This window comes from Pseudorca crassidens, chromosome 14, assembly GCF_039906515.1.
Source record: "Pseudorca crassidens isolate mPseCra1 chromosome 14, mPseCra1.hap1, whole genome shotgun sequence".
NCBI lineage: Eukaryota > Metazoa > Chordata > Mammalia > Artiodactyla > Delphinidae > Pseudorca > Pseudorca crassidens.
In genome coordinates this window covers 23,317,766-23,341,293 of record NC_090309.1, presented here as the reverse complement: position 1 = coordinate 23,341,293, position 23,528 = coordinate 23,317,766, and the positions used below count along the sequence as shown (strand labels likewise).

The 23,528-nt window shown below is 34.6% G+C and overlaps 1 protein-coding gene across 3 annotated transcripts in view; it reads right to left on the bottom strand.

Annotated features, from left to right (window-relative positions):
- LRRTM4 (leucine rich repeat transmembrane neuronal 4) overlaps positions 1–23,528 on the bottom strand; it is an 848,801-nt gene that overhangs the window by 423,566 nt on the left and 401,707 nt on the right. Inside the window, exon 4 of one of the 3 annotated variants that reach the window (XM_067704548.1) lies at positions 19,863–20,266. The exons of the other annotated variants lie outside the window; for them this stretch is intronic. Coding sequence (XP_067560649.1) covers positions 20,237–20,266 — 30 coding nt within the window. The 3' untranslated portion in view covers positions 19,863–20,236. Of the gene's footprint in view, positions 1–19,862; positions 20,267–23,528 lie in introns of those variants that run through there. 3 annotated transcript variants of the gene reach the window in all.

The following is a 23,528-nucleotide window of genomic DNA, read 5'->3' as shown; positions in this document are numbered from 1 at the left end:
TTTCCTTGCAAATAGAGCTTGTAACGGACTATTTTCTTGAATGACCAAGAAAGAAATTAAGCTACAAGTTTCCACGGAGATTATAGAATTAGGAAGTAGCCAAAATATGTGGTGTTTTATTACAATTTTTACTTAAAATGACTTCATATATGACTACAATTCTAGGCATAGATATCATACTGAAAAGTCATTCTTGAAACTAAAAGAGTATTTTCCCTTTTATATGGCTTTTGCAATTGTTAAATCTGTAGTTTTTCAATGTTACACAAAACATTATATTGATTTTAAAGTCCAATGCTCAAGAATCACTGATGAAAGGTTTAAACAGATAGGGTGTGTAATATACTTTTTCTGAGGTAATGTCTACTGGTTAGAGATGGAGGGGTATAGATATGTGGACTCTGAGATTCCAAAGTATAACACAGTGAGGATTCAGTGACAATATGATTTATTAGACAGATTGGAAGATGTCACTTAAATTTTTTTTTAAAGTAGTATAACCTGATCAGTCTAGAACACTGACTTTATCTTCTAATATTTCTAAAAGCAGAAGTATAAGAATCAACTCCAATTTAACACTAAAGTAGTCCATGTAGAGAAACATAAAAAAGTAACCTAAATATTTATTGAATGTGTGATTATTGCATATATTTTTTTTTTGCAGTTCAGGGAGAGCTAATCATAAAAGATTGATTGTTATTTTTACTAAATTAATTCTTCAAACTGAGCATTATTGTCCACTTACTTTCTAACCATAAGGAAAACAGTCAACCATCCTTCATCTCCTTTAACCTATATGTAGTACAGTATAATGTACTAACTTTTGTTCAGAGTATCAGGAGAATTGCAATGGCCGATAATACAGTCCTCCAAAGCCTAATGAGATTCCATACTCTATTTCTTATACAGTGAACACTTTTCCTTTTAAAAATTTTTTTGTACAAAGTATAAATTCTGTTTTCTGCTCCCCTATGTACTCAACATATTTTTCTGTTTTCAAAAGAAATGAAGGTTTTTATATATCATAAAATTGACTAATTTAAAGTGAAAAATTCAATGATATTTTAGTAAATTTATCAAGTTGTGCAACCATCACTATAAGTCACTTTTAGCATATTTTCATCACCCCAGTAAAATCCCTCATGCATTTATACTGTTAACACACACACACAACTGTCCCAGACAACCACTTTCTTCATAGATTTGCCCTTTCTGGACATATCATATAAATATAATCAATACTATATGGTCTGTTATTTATGGATTTTTTTCACAGAGTATGATGTTTCGAAGTCCATCCATGCTGTAGCACATATCCATAGTTTATTCTTTTTAACTGCTGAATAAGATTCCATTTTACGGATATGGTTCATTTTATCTATCCATCAGTTGATGGACATTGAAGAATTTTTCCTCTCTTATGAATGATGCTGCTGTGAATATCCACGTACAAGTCTCTGTCTGGACATATTTTCAAATATCTGTGTGATTTTAAGGAATTGAAAATAAGATTAAAAAAACTTGGAAAATGTACAATTTTAGAGTGATTCAATAGAGTCCAAAAATAGTACATTTTTCATTGTAAAACTTGGAAAAGCTTTTTAAATATTTTCTCCTACATGTTTTAATAATACATGCATCCATTTGTCTTCATGAGAATTGAGGAAATACATTATACACTATTTCTAATACTCAATTATAAATTCATATGTTAATTTTTCCTGGAGTGACGTCTTTCCCTTTTTTTACCATAAATCATCTGCTCCTATGGGAATGTCAAATATATGAGAAATAACTTTTTCTCTATATCAGCAATGACCAAATAAATAAATAGTACTGCCAAGCCAAAATTTATGCATTGAAGTTGATGCAAAAAATAAAATCAGCTGATCCAATTTAAAAAAAGTTTTAGTCATATGGGAAATCCACAAATGGTATGCACACATGTATAAATATACATTTTTGTTATGTATTTTTTTTTTTAAATTAAGTGGTTTAATTTATTCAAACATTCTAAAAATAGTTATGCAGACTAGACAGCCTAGAACCTAGCCTGTTCTAGGTTCTGGAGCTTACTTCTGCCTTAAGAATTCAAGAGTTAATTGTGTCTAACTGCATGTTGTTTGAAGAGATGTGACTCTAGCACTATAGAAGGTAATTTTCATCTGCAAAACTCCAGCACTGTGAAGCTCAAATTTTCTGCATTGTACCCAGAACATTTTTATTGTTAAAATGTAGTTTCACAACTAAATTACTACTTCCCATGTTCTAAATTCAGTAATTTATAAATTACAACAGAAAATAAATTTGTTGTCTTCAGAAAATGTTCCTCCTCATCGCACTGACCTCATTTATTTACATAAGGCCAGACCTTCTAACAAAGACTGTCACTGCTAGAAATTGGGCACGTTTTGTAGAGACGTTGTCACTGGGAGAGAAGCCCATTTCATGTCATCTTGGTTAGAAAAAAAACTGATGAAGTATCCTTAAAAAATAAAGTGTTAGTCTTATTTGCAAACATTATTAAATTATAGCTTGGTTTAGGAACACTGAGTACTAATATTGATGTAATGTCTAGAAAAATTATAACCTCAAACTAGGAAGAGTATCTACTTTCTTCATGAAGGAAAGTTGTATACTCATTAATAACGTCAGTGCAGTGGTAAGTCACTAACTCCATTTTCATGATTTGCTGTGGTTTATGAGTTGGCAGATACACATAGTTTCTTTCAATACTGCTTGCTCATTATTAATGCTCAAAATCTTTCAGTGATGAATAAAGTATGCAACATTGCTGAGACATCATTACACACATTTATTTCTGAGACTCTTCAGCTTTTAACAAAGTATAATTGTGGAATCTAGAAAAACTGAATCAATCTAGGTGAATGTTCATCACTGAACGCAATAGACGTATTCCTGGAAAGCAGAGGGTGGTAAGGCTAACTGGTTAAAAACATGCATTATGGAGCCATGCTACCTGACTTATTATTAATTATATGAGAGCTAGGAACAAGTTACTCAACTTTTTAGACTTTGGTTTTCTCACCTCTCAAACGGAGATAGTAATGGCATAGAGATTCTTTGAAGATCAAATGAGAAAATCCGTAAGGCTAGGTAAACCGTGGAAGTTTTTGTTCTCATCAGGACACTTTGAAGAGGGGACCTATTAATAATTACAGTGGGATAGCACACATAAAGCAAGATTTCCTGAGTAAGATGCGCACATGATTATTTTATGTAAAGCACCCTTAGCTCAGTGCTTGACACCCGGAAAAGTTTCAATTAATGTAAGTGAAGATTAGTACAATTTTAAATTTTATCTATTTGCCTGATGTTTGAAAATCAAATCCCCTTTTAAAATATTTTTATCTAAGAGCAACTAACATGAAAATTCAACCCAAGCATTGTCTTAGGAAGTTTGCTCATAGGCATAGCTATGAAGTAACCATTAATTCGTGTAAGCCATGCTTACTTTGCCTACTCTACTCCAAGTACTGGAGCAGATGCTGTAGATAGAGCAAAGAGGAGATAGTCCTTGCCCCTTGGAGATTCCTTTCTAAAAATACACTCAAGGGACATTATTTAGGTAACTTTATTTTTTTACTTTTGTTTTATTTTTTATTGAAGTATAGTTGATTTACAAAGTTGTGTTCATTTCAGGTGTACAGCAAAGTGATTCAGATATAGATATATATAGATAGATAGATAGATAGAAAGATAGATAGATAGATAGATTCTTTTCAGATTCTTTTCCCTTATAGGTTACTTCAAAATATCAAGTATAGTTTTCTGTGCTATACAGTAGGTCCTTGTTGGTTATATATTTTATATATAGTAGTGTGTAAAAGGAGGTAACCAATGGTGTAAATCTTCTTCTGTAGCAGAATTTCCAAACAAAGCTTGGCTTAGATCTCTAGAATTTTAAATATCACTGCTCTGGGTAGCTTATTCCTCTCTTCTATGCTTCTTTTCTACTCTTCAGATCAAGACTGGAGCTGAAATATGAAGATATTCTGGGGTTTATCTAGGATCTACTGTGTCTGAAGAGCTGGGACTCACATAAGTAAGGGTAACCGACATTTATGTATAACCCCCCAAATCTCAATGACTTAACAAGTAAGTGCCTACTCTTTACTCATGGAAATTTTGCTACTAGTTGGGCATACCTCTAGAACAGCTTCCAGATGGTCACTCGGTGATCCAAGATATTTCTATCTTATGAACATACCATCTCTACACTGGCTTCCACAGTCATTGCCAAAAAGGAAGAGAGGTGCTAAACGTTGAAAAACAGCTTTAGTCCAAATTGGTTTCACATTACTTCTGTTCATAATCCATTGGCCTTGGGTAGTTGCAAGAGGGCTGGAATATGTGTGGGGGCATATAGATATTCAACCAGCAGCAAATGTATCATCTACATGGATGTATTATCACATGGAGAGTGGGTTAACAGGAGTGGCACTATAGTTAAATCCAGTTTTGGATTTGAGCAGACATTGAGATGAAGGATAGTGGTGAGAATTTCAAAATATGTGCTTTATTTTTTTAAAAAAGAATTTTTTTGATGTGGACTTTTTTTAAGGTCTTTATTGAATTTATTACAATATTCTGTTTTATGTTTTGTTTTGTTTTTGTCTGCAAGGTATGTGGGACTTAGCTCCCCGACCAGGGATTGAATTTGCATTCCCTGAATTAGAAGGTGAGGTCTTAACCATTGGACCACCAGGGAAGTTCCCAAGATGTGCTTTATTAAAGTATGAAGAAATGTTTCAGAAAGAAAGTTATCTAAACTACATAAAGCAGAGCTCTTCCCCAATATTAATTCAAAAGTATAAAATGGAATATTAAAATGGATCATTTTTAAAACATTCAGAAACTTGAGGTACACAAGGTTTTCAAATACTTCATTAATTTTCTAGGCCAATAATGTAATTTCAGGCTTCTGATGCTTCATTTTCAAAACCATATTGAAGCATCTATCTTTCATAAGCTCACTTTCTTAGAAACAAGTCCATTGATAAATGACTTGACAGTGCTGGAAAATATAGTTTTTTGTATAAAGGACAATATTTATCTTGGTAGAAAAACAAAATCTGCACATTGAAAGAATGTCTTTGGCATCTGTGATAGAGCCAAACATTGCATTCACTTCACTGATGCATGGTATTTGTGTCAATGAAGGAAACTTTTTTTTTTTTTCTATCAACACATCTTATTCTCTGACAGTCTGAGAAAATATAATTTAATTTGGCTTTCAACTGCAGTCTACAGTTCTACAGTGCAGAACCTCAAGTGTTCAGAATGATTTTGAAGCTGATCTTGAAAAAGAAACACAGGATCTGTATGTGTCTATGTGTGGGTTGTGTGTGTGTAGGTGCACTGTTTGGAAGATAATGACAAGAGAGATAAAACAAGAGACAGAGTTTTATTGTCAAACCTCATGTCTAGGTGAAAAAATTAGTTTTTGTGGAAATGGGGGCAGGGAAAATGTGAAAAGGCAAATTATCAACTCACCATTTCATTTCATGTTTCCAACAACTGTATCACTCTAAATTTTGTTTGACATGAGAATAAATGTCTGAATTTTAAAGACTAAACTGTACATAATGATTTTATCATCAGCTCCTCATCTTAATATCAATATGAACACTTTTAAAATGAAACTGAACTGCACTTAATTAAGAACATAGCAAAATAAATTACCTCTCTCAGGGGATAAATGGTGTTGTGCCTCCTCAATTTAAGGCAAAAACAGTGTTAAGAAAATATATATTTATTTTGATGTTTAACATTTAGAAAAACACACACCACAAAAATTTGATAGCCAAGATGCTTGCTTTGGAAAATTCTGTAAAGTTTGATTTTACAAAGTGAACAAGAATTATTTAAAAATAAATAAGATTTTTGTGCCACGGAAATTTAAAAAAATAAAATAGTTTAGAAGATAATAGAATATTCTTATGGAAACAAATTTCCACAGAAAAAACATCAGAGGTTTTATTGTACAATTAGGGATTCATAATGACTATGTAGATTTCTTCTTTAATTTGATGGATAATTTTAGTCCATTTTCCCTGGGTAGATGATATTAGCTAAGCACTTTTCTACCATTTGTTATAACTAAGTGAGATGATGTTTCAGGTTACTGTCTTTCTGGTGAAGACAAGGAAGTGATGATTTTTGCTACCCTGTGGTGGGCTCCCACTACAACATGAAATCCTCAGATGTAAGAATTTAGCATAAATCTATTTAAAATTTACATTTTGGAAAACTCCAGAAGATTGATTTATTAATAATCGATAAATTATGCAATTTTGCAAAAAATTGCAATATAGTTATCAGTAATTTCTTAATATGTTGACAGTGAAGTTTTTGTTTTGAAATGTACAGACATACACAGTATTTATATGTTTATGTATAAATATGTGTCTTATATAGTATATATTATTTTATAAACAACTAAATATAAAAATATATTTGTTTAACTAAGTTCACATTAAAAGCTAGAGATTTAACTGTTTCATAAAAAGAACTTGCACAATTTATCCCTCCCCTCCCCTCACCCCCTGGTAACCATAAGTTTATTTTCTATATCTGTTACTCAATTTTTTTTTTGGCCTCTCTGTGCGGCTTGCGGGATCTTTTTTCCGCTACCATGGATTGAACCTGGCTTACAGCAATGAAAGCAGCAAGTCCTAACCACTGGACTGCCAGGAATTCCCTGTGACTCTATTTCTGTTCTGTAAATAAGCGTATTTGTACCTTTTTTTTTTTAGATTTCACATATAAGGTTGGGATTGACCATACAGACTACTGTATATAAAATAGATAACTAATAAGGACCTACTCTATAGCACAGGGAACTCTACTCAATACTCTATAAGAGTAATGACCTATATGGGAAAAGAATCTAAAAATGAGTGGATATATGTATATGTTTAACTGATTCACTTTATTGTACACTTGAAATTCACACAACATTGAAAATCAACTATACTCCAGTAAAAATTAAAAAAAAAAGAACTTGCACAAACATTCCCTGAGAGAAATGATTGAGTTCAATGGGAACTATTTACATTGGATACTATAAAAGAATCAGGTTAACAAACCTTAGTGCCATGCCAAGAACATTAAAAATATTTTTTGTACTATAACAATGTGTGATAAGTTCTCATGATACGTTTTTGTGTTCAGTTTCCTTTTTAAGTATCTTACATAACAGGAAGTTTTCATGATGCAGGATTCATTCTCTATATATGTATCTGAAAGAACATATTTCAGACAGGCAAACAACATTCTTGCAATTTTCATATGGGTAACTCAGAAAGTTTGATATTGGGGAATCGAATGTTAATATTCCATTCTAAAGCTCTGCCATCCATCATCCATGAATGTACTTTTCCCCATAGGAGTCTGCTCACAGACTTAACTGAATAAATGATAGAAAATCATCCAAGTAAAAAGCTTCTCTCAAGTAATAAAGGACAATAATATCAAGGAGAGGCAAAACTCAGAAAATCCAGCAATCTGTAATGAGTGAAAAGTAATTAATTTTGAAAATAGTATCTGTGTGATTTTATCACTTCAAGTAATTCAGCAGTCCCTCAGTTTGCCTCAAGGCTTTTATTTATGTAAGACATGTCAAATTTATACGTGTCCACTCTAAGAGTCAGAAAAATGATGAGACCCTGTAATAAAAATTAATGGCGTGGCTCAATGTGTTAAGAACAACAAACAATGAATTAGAATCAATTCAAATATGTGAAAAATGTTTTCTTTTTTCTAACACTGAATATCCAAATTAATTTACATAGTGGGAACCAGTCATGGGAGCAAATGCATAAACTGAGGAGAAAAACAACATAAGCAAACAAAGAAAAAAAATCCCTCCTTATATACAATCCCAATTCCACCTGGAGAGTGAGAGATAGTGAGAGAGAGAGATGGGAAGGAGGAAAGGACAGAGGAGAAATGTAATTCATAATTCACTCTTTTTATTTCATGTTTTGGCATACTTTTCATATTCTCACAGTAAAGTAAATTAACTTTCCTGATGAACTCCATTTAATTAAATAATTTTTTTTTCTGTTTTATGGCTTGCAGCCTAAGGTAAATAAAAAGAAAAGGAAACCCCAACTGAATCATGTATAAACCTTGAATGGCAATGCTGCAGTATTTCTTCCATGTTCATTAGTTTCTGCACATTTTGTGTGGGACTAAGACTTTGGAAGGAACAGTGATATTAAGAAACATATGTAGGCAGAAAGTATCCATAATGGTATAAGTTCATGAATCCAATATCTAATCCTTGACGTTAAATATCATATTCAATACAATGATGAAGTAATACACATTTTTAGAGTGAAATTTGGATGAAAAAGAGGTTTAAATTTATTTTGTTTTTAGAAACTCCTAATTCCATCTCATTTTCTTTCACCTTCTAAAGGAACAACGAGAAAAAACTATTCTTGCTAACACAAAATATAGTGTTTAATATTGTTTTCACATCAGGAGTTATTTGCTATGCTAATGCATGTTGAGTGGCACCACAAGTGATTTCCATGGCAGGCCACACAAGTATTCCAATTAAAACAGTAGCACGAGACTTCACCTGTTACCCTCTCTGCCTTGACAATAAGTAATAGTAATCTAAGTATATCTTCCTAGAATTTTGGGGAGGGAATGAGAAAATATCACACCTATGTGGCACTGCAGGCTGTAAGCCTGGAAACAAGGGAGATCTAGAAATTAGTGTGGTGAGGAAAGATTTCCACTATGGGCTAAAGTAGAGAGTATTAGAGGCCAAGGATAAGGAATGCCATTGGCAAGTAAAGTACTGATTTATCTGATTGTCTAGACCCAGCCTCAAGGATGTCTGACATCAAGGAAAGTGAAGCCACAGCATTAGAGTTCAGAGGCAGAACTTTAACCGTAAGAAAAATGGGCAAGTTAGAATCAGAGTCCTTTATGTGAAGGAACTGGGGGTGGAAGATAAAGAGAACCAAAACATGAAGACAAGGAAGAATAAAGGGGCAAAGTGACAGAATGTGGAAAGGGCCTAGGGCTTGTACAGAGCAGCAAGACTAACAACCAAGTTAAAGACGTTCAGGACAGTGTCAAAGTAGAATCAGAATGACATGATTCTCTCTGTGCTGTGACATTAAAGACATAGAAAGTAATGTTTTAAATTCCCCTACTTTGAGAAAAAATTGGTCATAAATTTGGGCACAGAGTAAGACTAGCTCAGAACTTTAAAACAAAAATTGAGTGTTAATTCACCAATTTTTGTTCTAGAAGAAAGCTTTCATTAAGGTAGGATGGAGATCTCTTTCCTGTCCAAGTCACAGATCTCACCAGATAATCCATGCTACATCTGTAACTCCTTGTCAACCTTTGATTAAATTGGCAACATTGGAGTCACTCTCTATTTCCGGCTTCCTGGAGGGAATGTTAATATTTTTGATTCAGTTGTGTACTCCTCTGGCCATCAGCACAGATGTACATATCATATTTTCCAGACAATGGAACATGGCAGCAAGATATTCTGCTGATTGTACCATCTTTTGACCATGATGTAGCTCATGACATCTATCTTCTTCAGGTCAATACATAACATTGTGCTGACTCTTTAAAAACATTTCTATTGTATAGCATGTCTTACAGATGTGTCTGAAAGGAATAGGAATCAGCAAGAAGAAACATGTAGCTTGCATATAATTCTGGGCCTGGTTGAGCAGGACATGTTTTGAATAAGCAACAAGGGTGTGTCAGCTTCTCCGTTCTTATCTTCCAATTTAAAACTCCTCAAAATCCATAAAAATAAATGACTCTTCAGATTGAGATGGGAATCTGATTGAAAAGGATCCAAAATTATTTTTGACACCATCATGAAAAGATCTTAGTAGGATTTCCTTTTAAAATTTTTGGCCACAGGTACACAAAATTTGCTGGAGTTCTGACTGAGTGTATTATAAGTTTTGACCCTCAGAATAGAAAGCCATATTTTGGATATCATCTGTGAAACAGTATCTGTTGGTCTTAAGATGACATTTAAAGTTTCTATAAACACTATTTCTATAATTTTATGTGATATGATATGATATGATATGATATGGAGATGAAAAAGATAGTCCACAAACGTTTCCATCGTAGAGAGAGGAACATGTGAATACAGTCCCCCTCAGAGCTGACTTTCAATCCCCTCTCACAGGGGACTGGCACACATTTGGTAGGCCAGGCTTTGCTTTTCATCTTGTATTATTTTCCATCCTAAAAGCCCCACTCACATCAAACTTTCTTTATCATTTGGGTTGAGGTTATTGATAATTACATGTAAACCAGGACTGTCCTGCACTAATGAGTTTACCATAGTTAGGATAATTCCCTGAATCCTCCTTCTTTGACATTTAATGTTTTTTTTATTGTCTACATAACCAATAAAATGGAACTACATGCATTCTTGTGTGTACTTAATGTGCGTGTGCATGATTTAAGAAAGATATGAAGATATGGACATTTTAAACCTTTACACCAAAAACTATGAGATCATCATTTCTAGTTTATATGCTTTAAAAAATTATTATGCATAATAGAAATTTCACTTGAAGCTAGTAACAGAGCTTTGAATCCAGTGACTTAAACAAGTAGCGATTGCACACACATACACACATGTATGTGCATACATACATATACGTGTGTGTATATAAATGTGTATTTGTATATATGTACACACTGGATCATATATAAACATATAAGTTCTGGGTTATATATTTACATATATACATATGTGTGTACATGCTGAGTAAAAATAAACTACTCGTCTGCAATAGGGAAGTAAAATAACTGTTATAGTCTCTATATAAGCAAATAAACTATATTTATGGAATTCTTAGTAGTTTACATCATTCAATTGCTTTTATTTTGAACACCTTTATATTGTAAAGCTAACTAGCCTGGATTGTTTTTTATTTCAAAGTGGCATGATCCAATAAAGGAATACATTAATAAATAGTACTCTGGGAGATAAACTAAAAATTGGAGAGACAAAAGATTACATTTAAGAATCATTAACAATAAGTTAATGAGGAAGTAATTATAGATATTTCATATTGGGACCCTAGGTATACGATGAAGAGAAGCAGGGGGGCTTCCCTGGTGGCGCAGTGGTTGAGAGTCTGCCTGCCGATGCAGGGGACGCGGGTTCGTGCCCTAGTCCGGGAGGATCCCACATGCCGCGGAGCGGCTGGGCCCGTGAGCCATGGCCGCTGAGCCTGCGCGTCCCGAGCCTGTGCCCCGCAACGGGAGAGGCCACAACAGTGAGAGGCCCGTGTACCGCAAAAAAAAAAAAAAAGAGAAGCAGGGAAAAGGTTTGGGAGATGGAAGTGGGCAGATTATTGTTCTAGGTTTCTGTATTGCTTATTATATCTTCTCCTTGCTTCTAGTATGGCATATTTCTCCTTGCGCAATGAAAGGAAAAGGTTCTGCATCTGGTACCCCAAAGGTAAGTAAAATGGTGATTCCATCATAAAAGAGGCTATTTAAATAAGAAAGATAGATTCCCTTCATGGGAAATCAATTCTCTAAGCTCACTTTATAAGGATTTCTCTCATCTTACAAGTAAAATGTAGGATGTAGACAGAAATTGTGAATGACATAGGGGTCTTGTCAGGTCATTCCTAGAAAGATTTGGAGCTATTAAGGGGGTCCTCCTGGAGTTGATTTAGTTACGTCTAAAATGCAAGAACAAAGGAGATGAAGGATACCAAGATGATAAAAGAAAAATCAGGCATTTAATCCTTGGAAGGTGTTTGTTTGCTTCACTGGCTTTTTCCAGAAGAAAGTTGCATTCCTTTGAGTTCAAGGATATTTACCCACCATATTTTTTTCTATTTCTCAAGAGTGCACCTGGCGGGCTTCCCTGGTGGCGCAGTGGTTGAGAGCCCGCCTGCTGATGCAGGGGACACGGGTTCGTGCCCCGGTCCGGGAGGATCCCGCATGCTGCGGAGCGGCTGGGCCCGTGAGCCACGGCCGCTGAGCCTGCGCGCCCGGAGCCTGTGCTCCACAACGGGAGAGGCCACAGCAGTGAGAGGCCGGCGTACAGCAAAAAAAAAAAAAAAAAAAAAGAGTGCACCTGGCAATTATAACACGCAAAGCCAAGGATCAGTGAGAGGTCCTGAAATTTATTTTTGATTCTGCTACTGGTGTTCTGAAGGTTTCTATACTTCCTTTATGTACAAATCCACCTTTTCCCCATTTTCCCCCTTAATCTTTTATTATCCTCTAAATATACTGAAAACTTACACGATATGACATGATTTCTTTCCTCTCCAATATTTTTATTTGACTTCTCTCCTCCACAGTTTAGATATCAATTACTCAGATGTCTGTCTTCCCTGGCCACCCAAGCTCTAGTATTCTCAAAGAATCCTGAGCCCAACCCAGCTTTTTTCACTTCTTTTTTAATCTTCTGCTACATGCTGTCCTTATGAGTTCCTTATGGCTCATCATATGCACTTAACAAATATTCAGCAAATAAACTAATCAAAATTACTTAATTTACATTTAAATTGCATTAATCATATGAATCAATAAACTAATACATTATATTGCAGCTAATCTCCAGGATAGCCCAAAGTGTACTCAGCTCTTGATACTCACCTAGTGTCTAGCTCCCTTCCACATTATACGAGAATTGGTTTGTGAGACCAACAGAACATAAAAATGGTGGTAGGCCATATTTGAGATAAGATTATAAATGACTGAAGCTTCCATTTTGATCATTCTTTTTTCTAATTATTTGCTCTGTGGGAAGTAATGTTGTAGGCAACCATATAGAAAAGCCCAGGTAGCAAGAACAGAAGTCTCCTACGAAAAAGCACATGAATGATCTTGGAGCCAATATTCCAACCCCAGTTTAGTCGTAAGAGATGATAGTATCCTTGATGGAAAGTTTGACTACAATCTCAGAAGAGACCCTGAGCCAGAACCACACTGCTAAGTTACCTCCAGATTTCTGAGCCTCAGAAACTATGTGAGACAATAAGTGTCTGTTGTTTTAAACTGCCAACTTTTGGGCTAATACAAATGAATTATTTCGGGGGGAAAATCCCAAAAACACATGTACATAACAAATGCCAATTGTAAGCAATTAATAAGTTTTGGATGTTTCCTTCCCCAAAGTTTGACATCTGGGTTTAGAAGTATAAGATAACCATGAAAGCACACCAAATATGAAATGCTGCAAGTTACAAACACATGCTTAGTAGTGTGTCCTCAAATTTAAGACTAAATCTCACAAGCATGGTACCTTAGTAGATTAATCACTCCATGAAGTCTCATTTTGTAGCACTATATAAAACCTATCCAACCTTTTGTTTCTTTCTTATAGTCAAAAGGACAATTCCATCGTGTATTATAAGGAGAAAGGAGAATCATGCCTAAATTTTTATACTTGAAAATTGTACTGAAAAAGATATTTTTCATATTTTTTGTGCCATGTTTGATTTTCCACTTTGTCCTTGGAGACAGATGCTCCCAATCAAAGAAAACATACTTCTGTCTCTATATGTCCTTTGTTTTCCTGGGCTTCTTACTGCCAAGGCGTGTTTTCAGGGATCTAGCCACATAGCCATGGCCTGAGAACATTGATTTAACCTAGGGAATAAAGCAAGTAGTGAAAAAAACAGCAGTTCACTCCCCTCCATAACCTATAAGGCTGACTGATCTCTTGATCATCCAGTGGTCTCACATAATGAGTAAACAAGATTTTCACTAAATGCTGATACTAAGCACTCTTATGGGTAAGGGTGAGGAAAGCAAAACCCTTTTATATCTTGTGTACAAACAAATGCTAATAATACAGAGGTAGGTGTCTTAAATGACTAGGCAACTCCTGCAAGGAAGAAGAAACTGATTAGGTCTGGGACAGTGCAGAACTATGTGAAGTATACACACAAAGGGCCCCTTTGTGTGAGTGGACATGAGCCCTCTTGCTTTATTTAACCTAAGTTTTCTTCATATTTCAAGCTGGTTCTCTCAAACTTTTACTACTTTTGATAGAAGTTGTCTGATCCAAAATCTGCTTGGCCTAACTTGGGTTTCTGGCTTCACTGACATGCCTCAATAAAGTGCTGCAGTTATTTCTTTGTGGCAAGAATCAAACCTTGCCAAACATCATCTTAAATAAAATGAAGGATAAAGTGTTCTCCACAGATATCATAATCCTAGTTACACAAAGCTTCCGGGAAATCTCTGTATAAACCTGATTGGCAGCACCATGGAGCCTTGTATATTTCAAGTAAGTAACTGCCTGCATGGCATGACCATAAGGCCTTTCACAGAATTGTCACTCTCTACTGCTAAGTGAAACACAATTGTTTCTCCTTTGGGATAAGGCCTTGGTTAAGGAAAGCAACTATTAGCAACCCAGAATGATGGGTCATCAATGATTTCAAACGTCCTGAAATGTTAAGGTTACACTTCAAATAGCAATAACATAAGTAGTAGCAGAAATGTACCTATCATATAGTCTTCCTCCAGAAACGTTCTAATATCACATATTGGAGGTTCTTATTTATTAGGATATATCTTTCTTTGTATTCTTTCTCTATAAATTATTTGAATCTACTAATCACCTTCCTTCAGAAAAGGTAGTTACCAGAATCTCTAGAATATGCCTTATTCTATCCCTGTCAGTTTTTTTTAAGTGTCACATATTGGATATGTGAGAAAATGCACACTGTTTTCTAATTTAATTAAGATAATTGACTCTGCTTAACAAATGAGAATGAAAAATATGAGAAACAAGGCTCAGAAGATTTGATCCAGAAGCCTTCAATTTGCATTTGTTCTAGAAATAAGTGGAGAAGCCTTTCCAACTCACCTTATGTTTCAGACCCACATGGTGTGTTCACAATTAAATTCTCCTTAATTCACTCTCTGGCTTCCTCATATATGCTTACCTCATCGTTCTTTAATCTGAATCTCTACCATGAAAGGTATAAATTTAGGAACATCACAAATAACTGGATTGTTACAAAGGTAAGAAAAAGGGACCTTTGTTTCTTCATATTCAGGAGTGTGTATGTGTGTGTGTGTATGTGTGTGTGTGATGGGTAAGAGAGAAAGAGATGAATAAAATTACCAATGAAAATAAATTTATTTTTTTTCTCTTGAGTAACTTGTATTCTATGCCCCATAATATTGCTCAGTGCAACTTTCAGTTCATGATATATTAGAGTTAATCCATGTTTACTATCCAAAGACTGTGGAAAAGAACACAGAAGTTTGAAGTGTGGCTTAGGGTCAAGAACGTGAGTTATTTGTCAGAGCTGTTTTTAATGAGTATCAGTGCTTTGTAATGGATTTATTACTAGGAAGATTAGTTAGAGGGAAAGACTTATTGAATTTCACACAAACATGAGTATAATTGAATGTATTATTCACTTGGTATAAATCCAACTTTATTAGCAAGTGGGCATCTTTCAATGTTTCAGGTTTTCCAGAGGTCAATATCCTTTCCTCAAGGCTGGTGAAAAGTTCTTAGTCTTCCAGTCATTATTTGGATTACTTAAGGCTGTGACAGAAGGAGAGTTATTTATTTGTTTGTTTGTTTGTTTTCTTTGTGAACATCATCTGTAAAATGTGGAAAGTGTTGAGGAGATTTCCAGAGTAAAATAATAACAGTTATTATTTTGGGTGCCAGGCACTATACTATAATATATAATGTTTGTGTTTAATTTATCTTTTATTATTTTATTTCCCTATGTATCACACAAAGGGGCAAAGTGTAATACATAAATGTGTGCTAAATGAAGCTGCAAGTAAATATTTTATAGGTATTTAATCATCACAGCAACCTATGGGGTAGTTATTAGTGTTATTCCCATTTTACTGACAAAGTCATTAAGATTCAGAGAAGTTAAACTAAACAAGATCACTTCCCTTGTGGGTGTCAAAACTGGAATGAAACATCAACTCTTTGGAAATCCCAACTCTTTTAACACCAGTATTTCCATTGCTAATTGGCCGTGACAATCTGGTATGTTAAATACATAAAACTAAACGGATGGAGTTAGCTTGTCCTTTGCTCAGTAATATAAATACCTAGGTTTGGGATCTTAACTGAAACAAAATCGTGGTTCATATATGTTATGCACTGTCAGAACACAATTTATCTTAAAAGAGTGGTATATTGAATGGGAAGTTAGAGAAAGGCCAAATGTAAATTTCTCAGCCTAATCTGGACTGTACACTCTCAAGAGGATGTCAGTGGTGAGAGCAGGGGGGAGGAACTTGTAGTCATGTTTCCAAAAGTAGAATCTAAAAGCCTCCCACTTCTCAATAAATTTTCTGTGAATATAACTGACTAGTAAATACTTAGGAGGAAACATCCCTGAAGGACCCAGAAGAAGAATTTTAAGAAAAAGAGAAGGAAAGGGAAAGAGAAATTAGAAGAAGAAAGAGGATGTGGAGGAAGTGGAGTAGGAGGTGGAGGAGGAGGAAGAGGGATAAAATGCAGATGAGTATAAACATTAAGCCACTATTACCTGATGTTTCTTTGCCTGGAGTGAATCCTGCATCTTCACAGAGAATGTACTTCAAGTTATTGAGCAGAGCCAATGGTAAAATAAGCATTTTGAATATAAATTATGTCTGTGTTGGGTTTTATTTGTTTAGAAATGGAGCTAAGCTAGTGTTGGCAGCTTTGCAAATATCTAAGACAGAGACCAGCCAGCTCAGTAGTAACCAAGATAAACATCAAGTACACTTAGTGTGAAATTAACTTTTACTAAGGGAAAACTGGGGATGATGATATTACAATTCATCAATAAGTAGGCTAATGAACCCATGATTTTTTGGTTTTAATGTCACAAACCTCAGTTCTATATGGAATTTATTTATTTATTTATTATGGTTTTTTTTAAATATATATATATATATATTACATCTTTATTGGAGTATAATTGCTTTACAATCGTGTGTTAGCTTCTGCTTTATAACAAAGTGAAACATTTATACATATACATATGTTCCCATATCTCTTCCCTCTTGCGTCTCCCTCCCTCCCACCCTCCCTATCCCACCCTTCCAGGCGGCCACAAAGCACCGAGGTGATCTCCCTGTGCTATGCGGCTGCTTCCCACTAGCTATCTACCTTACATTTGGTAGTGTATATGTCCATGCTTCTCTCTCGCTTTATCACAGCTTACCCTTCCCCCTCCCCATATCCTCAAGTCCATTCTCTAGTAGGTCTGTGTATTTATTCCTGTCTTACCCCTAGGTTCTTCATGACATTTCTTTTTTCTTAAATTCCATATATATGTGTTAGCATATGGTATTTGTCTTTCTCTTTCTGACTTACTTCACTCTGTATGACAGACTCTAGGTCTATCCACCTCATTACAAATAGCTCAATTTTGTTTCTTTTTATGGTTGAGTAATATTCCATTGTATATATGTGTCACATCTTCTTTATCCATTCATCCAATGATGAACACTTAGGTTGTTTCCATCTCTGAGCTATTGTAAATAGAGCTGCAATGAACATTTTGGTACATGACTCTTTTTGAATTATGGTTTTCTCAGGGTATATGCCCAGTAGTGGGATTGCTGGGTCATATGGTAGTTCTATTTGTAGTTTTTTAAGGAACCTCCATACTGTTCTCCATAGTGGCTGTAACAATTCACATTCCCACCAGCAGTGCAAGAGTGTTCCCTTTTCTCCACACCCTCTCCAGCATTTATTGTTTCTAGATTTTTTTGGTGATGGCCATTCTGACTGGTGTGAGATGATATCTCATTGTAGCTTTGATTTGCATTTCTCTAATGATTAATGATGTTGAGCATTCTGGAGGAATCAGGCGCCCTGACTTCAGACTATACTACAAAGCTACAGTAATCAAAGCCGTATGGTACTGGCACAAAAACAGAAAGATAGATCAATGGAACAGGATAGAAAGCCCAGAGATAAACCCACGCACATATGGTCACCTTATCTTTGATAAAGGAGGCAGGAATGTACAGTGGAGAAAGGACAGCCTCTTCAATAAGTGGTGCTGGGAAAACTTGACAAGTACATGTAAAAGTATGAGATTAGATTACTCCCTAACACTAGACACAAAAATAAGCTCAAAATGATTAAAGATCTAAATGTAAGGCCAGAAACTATCAAACTCTTAGAGGAAAACATAGGCAGAACACTCTATGACATAAACCACAGCAAGATCCTTTTTGACCCACCTCCTAGAGAAATGGAAATAAAAACAAAAATAAACAAATGGGACCTAATGAAACTTCAAATCTTTTGCACAGCAAAGGAAACCATAAGACCAAAAGACAACCCTCAGAATGGAAGAAAATATTTGCAAATGAAGCAACTGACAAAGGATTAATCTCCAAAATTTATAAGCAGCTCATGCAGCTCAATAACAGAAAAACAAACAACCCAATCCAAAAATGGGCAGAAGACCTAAATAGACATTTCTCCAAAGAAGATATACAGAATGCCTGCAAACCTCAGTTCTGTCGTTTAGTTAAGACATACTAATTTAGATTTAGATGTCAAGTGAAACAAACTATTTCTCTGCATGGATATACATGCACCCTGGTACTGGGTAGATACCATGAAAAAAACTAGCACAGTGATAATTACCTCCTCACAATATTACCACTCTGTCATTGAATGTCATCCTGTTACTTGTGGCTTGGGTTACCACAGTTATATGGGATTAAAAGTATTTGGTTACACTTTGTTTTGTTTTGCTTTCCTCATGTATATTTGAAGAATTATAAACCACTTATTATTTGAAACAATAAGAAGGGATTTAAAAAATGAGCTATATCTGCCAAGTCCAAAAATCAATGTAATATACTCTGTGTTGGTAGCTAACATTGAAAACAGCAAAGATTTAATAGCACTAGAAAAAATTCTATTAAATATAAAATATACCATACCTATCTATTTTGAGTAAAAATCTATAAATGTCTAGGATCAAGAGAGAGTAAAGATAAAAATTGACACCTTTTTTTAAAGCTAACACTTCAAAGTTGACCAAATTAAATTTATAAGGAATTTAGATCTTATATTGTCATGACTTGTTTACGATAAAGATATGCAAAAGATGTGCTAGCAGGTGGCTTACAGCTTGAAGTGCCCAGCTTAAAACAATTGTTTTTAGATTGATGACTTTGTCCAATATTTTCATGAACATTTTTTCCATTAGAAAAATACTTTTCATTAGCTTTACGTTGACCACAAGAATTTCAAGTTTCAGGAGACATTTGTTATTTTAAAATAAGTTAAATATATTTGTGCTAAATATGGAATTTGTTATCCTACTAAGGGACACCAAAAATTTGGACTTAATGCTTCAATTTACACATGACTAAATATGTCAAATTTCTTGTAACTCACAACTATAGTGATGTTTTCCTTTTATTTTCAATTATTTTCTTTTTAGAATTTTAATTCTTACATTCCTACTTGTACACTTGTCTTTGTACACTTGAAAATATCATTTCTAAAGGAAAAGTGTACTGAAGTCTTACTGTAACAGAGCCCTAATAACATGTCAAATACTAAATGTCTTTTAGGTGAAGAAAACTCATGAGAATATCTTTCTCATCATGTAAATAATCAATCACAAAGTGAATTAAATGAGCATATGCTCTTTATTTACTGCATCTATGCTCAGGTTACAATGTAAACCTGAGTATAGATGCACTGAATGTATTGTAATGTATTCCCATTTAAAGACAAAATCAATAACAGTAAAAGTTTAGTCCTACAGAAAGGGAATGAGACCCTTAAGAACATTCAAAACTTTCAGAGGCATCAATAACATTTATTTGAAAGGTACTACAGATAGAAATCCTGAAATTATGCTGACTGAAAATTATAAGTGAAACAAAAATCTGAATAAAAATGGACTGGTAAAAACATTCCATCCAAATTTTGAAAACCCTGGATCTGTAACAATCCCACATCTCCTACAGAACCAGTGTCCTGGCAAACACTGGCCAATGTGCAGGGTTTACATCACTAGTCAAAGTCTTAATTAGTGTTAAAGGATGTCAGAGATTTCTCTGCATGAGGCCGGCCCATGTGTCCCTTTTCAGACAGATAGAGCATTCTCCCTATGAGAGGCATTCATTATGTCCAATGGCACATGCTTACTTCTGTCTTCATCATAGCCGGGGTACACAGTCATCAGTGAGGAGTTCTCCATCCTAGTCAGAAGGGTCTTCTGGGATTACAAAATCCCTGCAATATATGGATTAGACATCAATGTGGTCAGTGACAGTACCACATATATACAATAAAATGGGTTATGGCAGAACTTGATCTAGAAAATAGATGCTATATTTCCTCATTACAACAACCCATTCTGATTAATCTTCACTTTTGAAAATTCTCAGTAAACAGTTGATTATGGTGAAGTCTACAGTTGTGAATGTTCTTTGATATTTTTTTTTCAGTATTACTTTGGAAGGCTTTTACATATATGTATAAAATTTAGAAGTTAGTGCCTTGAAAGTAACCACAACAAATATGAGAACTACAAGTATATAAGTAGTAATTCAATGTAAAAAGAATTAATATAGCAAAATGAATGAATAAATAAAATTTTATTTTCTGAAGTGGGTTGCCAAACTAATTTGACATTTGTTAGTGGCTCCTAATGTTATTATCATTATACATTTTTTTGGACTATTATATATCTCATCTAATGGTTAATATTATGTTTATATGAGGACACAATGGCTCTGAGGATATATGTATCGACACTCAACAGCTGAGTAAACAGAAACGTAGAGAAGTTGCATTTCATGTAGGTAATGGAGAGGATACAAACCCAGGCCTTCAACTCCAAAGTCTCTTATCTAAATCACAGTTCTACTCTTTGCTAATTACATTCAGCTCTAGAGTTCATGTTTACTATCTATGCTAGAGCCAGAGCTGAAATAGACTGAAAAATCTTCAGTTGACAACACATTGAAGTATATACAAAAGCACAAGTAATAAATGTACTCCACACTAAAGACAGCAGGTTTTATACTTTAGCCACAGGCTTGATAGTTCTAGAAAATGATTTATAGAATTCTTCCTCAGTGATCTGAACTTTTAGAATTAATACCCCTGAAATGTATGAGAACATTTACAGCATCAAATTGTTTTGCACTTTTTCACCACAAATTTTTGACAAGAATTTTTGGTGAAAATCCTCTATGTTGTACCCTGTGTCTGAGTTCTTGTTCCTGTTTCCATGGTTTCCTGGGATGTTTAGTCCAAGGACTAAACTAGATCAAAAACCCTAATGAGCCAGTTTGCTTTTTGTTGCTGCTTGTCACCATCTTCACACACACACAGACAGTCTCTGTGTGCCTCTCAAAGCTTCACTAATTAAAGAAAAAGTTGATAGTTCTATTGATAAGTATAAAAGATAATATCCACTTTTTATTTTAATGTCCTAAGTAAATTAATAATTAATTTTTGAATTCAAAGGTTAATTATATCACATTCTAGATGTTTGTCCTTAATAAATAAGTCAAGCAAATCAGTTTTAGTATAATAACAAAGATGGTCCTTGACCCCTGAACCCCATGGTGAGAACCTTTCATAAACTTTGGAAAAGGATATTGATAAAGATGTATTGAAGAAGGGAATGGCAGTGATGATATCTTACATGTTTACAATATTAACACGTTTGTAAGACAGTTTTATATATATACTCTAATCTGATTCTTATAACACATAGTCTCTAACCATTGTAATATACCATTTTTTTCATTTGTACTTATAAATAAGAAAACTGAGTGAAAGGGATATTAAAAATATTTCCCAAATTCCCACTCCTCTTGTGACAAAGCCATAGTATGAATCTAAGCTTTTAGTTCAGGAAATCATATTGCATCAAATAATTACATTTTCCTTATATTTGAGTTCTCTGTCCCCACACTCAAACAATATTAGCACCGACACCAACGCCACTAATAATGAGGCAAATATAGGAATGATGGGGATTCAAATCCAGACTGGATGATTTTTAAATCTATGCTTCTTCTAATTCCAATGGTAACTATTCTGAGTAAAGCAACCTTAATTAGAACATTTTTGTCAGTTCTCTTATTTGAACCAGTATATCTTTACAATCAAAATGATTTTAATATAATAATTATATCCTAATTTAACCTTCAAATAACATTAGTGTGTATAGGAAAAACACTGTGATATTTATTCATTTTTGCTTCAGGGAATTCCAGTGCTCTCTGTGGTGGTAAAAGACATATAAATTTTTATACCAAACATATGTTGGTGGCATTTGCTTAGAGATGGATGGTCTGAGCTTATGCTTATAGCTTTCCCCTTCTCTCAAAAACTTCAACAAAAATAATCAGTGGTATAGAAAAACAGAGAAAGCAAACTATAAAACTATAAGATTCTAGGACAATTTTATCATCCACAAGCCAGAAGTTTTCAGAATTTCTGCAAGATATAAAGAAGGAGAAGCTGGATTTAGGGAAGGGCCAAACAATTTGTTGTTCACAATGTGTAAAATAAGAGCCCAGAGGGAAAACAAAGGGACAAAACTGTTAAAGGATTTTTCAATGCCAACTGCTAGCTTTAGAAGCAAAGGGTGAAACTGAAAGGAAGATTTGGGACAATCAGCTGGGGCTAGATCTAGATACTGAATGTATTTCCCATAAATTCACTAGGTTTGTGCATTCACACATAGTCAAAATACCTGTGGTCATTTCATGTAACTAACTGTTGCAGGGTGGGTTCCTCTGGAAGCAGATTCAGAAACAGAGCTTAATATTTTGGATCTTTATTATGAAATGCCCTTGGAAAGGAGGAAAAGAACAACAGTGTAGCATTGGGAGAAGTTAAGTTGTTATGAAGGTCCAGTTATAGGTTTTGCCAACTCAGTGGGTAGGCCTGGATGTAAATTGTCCTTCTGAGTTTTCCTGAAGTGAGCCAAAATGTCCAGGCCTTTATGACCTTACATCAATTGGTCACTGCATGTGGATCATCCTGGGAATGGTTGTGACCTTGGACAAAGTGGCTTTCTACAATTACATCACTTCCTGAATGAGCTGATACATGAAGGCTGCTTGCTGACAATACTTCCAACAACCAGGCTTTAGGTCTTTCCTTGAAGGAAGACTTGGGAGCACATCAAAGTGTTCACCACACTTACCCAAGAAGAAAAATAACACCAGTTTCTGATGAGAATAGTTATGCTGGGTAGAGAAGGAAACATAGAGCCAGACATGAATTACAAAGAAGAGAAACTGGTCCACACATAAGACTGTCTGCTGCAGTTGCCTTCATCTACAGTTCTACTGAACTCTGCTGATAGAAGCAATAGGACTTCAGTGCTAGAAAAATAACACCTCAGAAGAGCTAAGCTTTTCCCTTCTTTTTTACATGACTTTGAAATTAGAATAGAGAGTTACACTTATGTAGAATTCCCCTTAGCTTCCAAACTATGATAGTCTATAGACTATCATATTGAGGACAA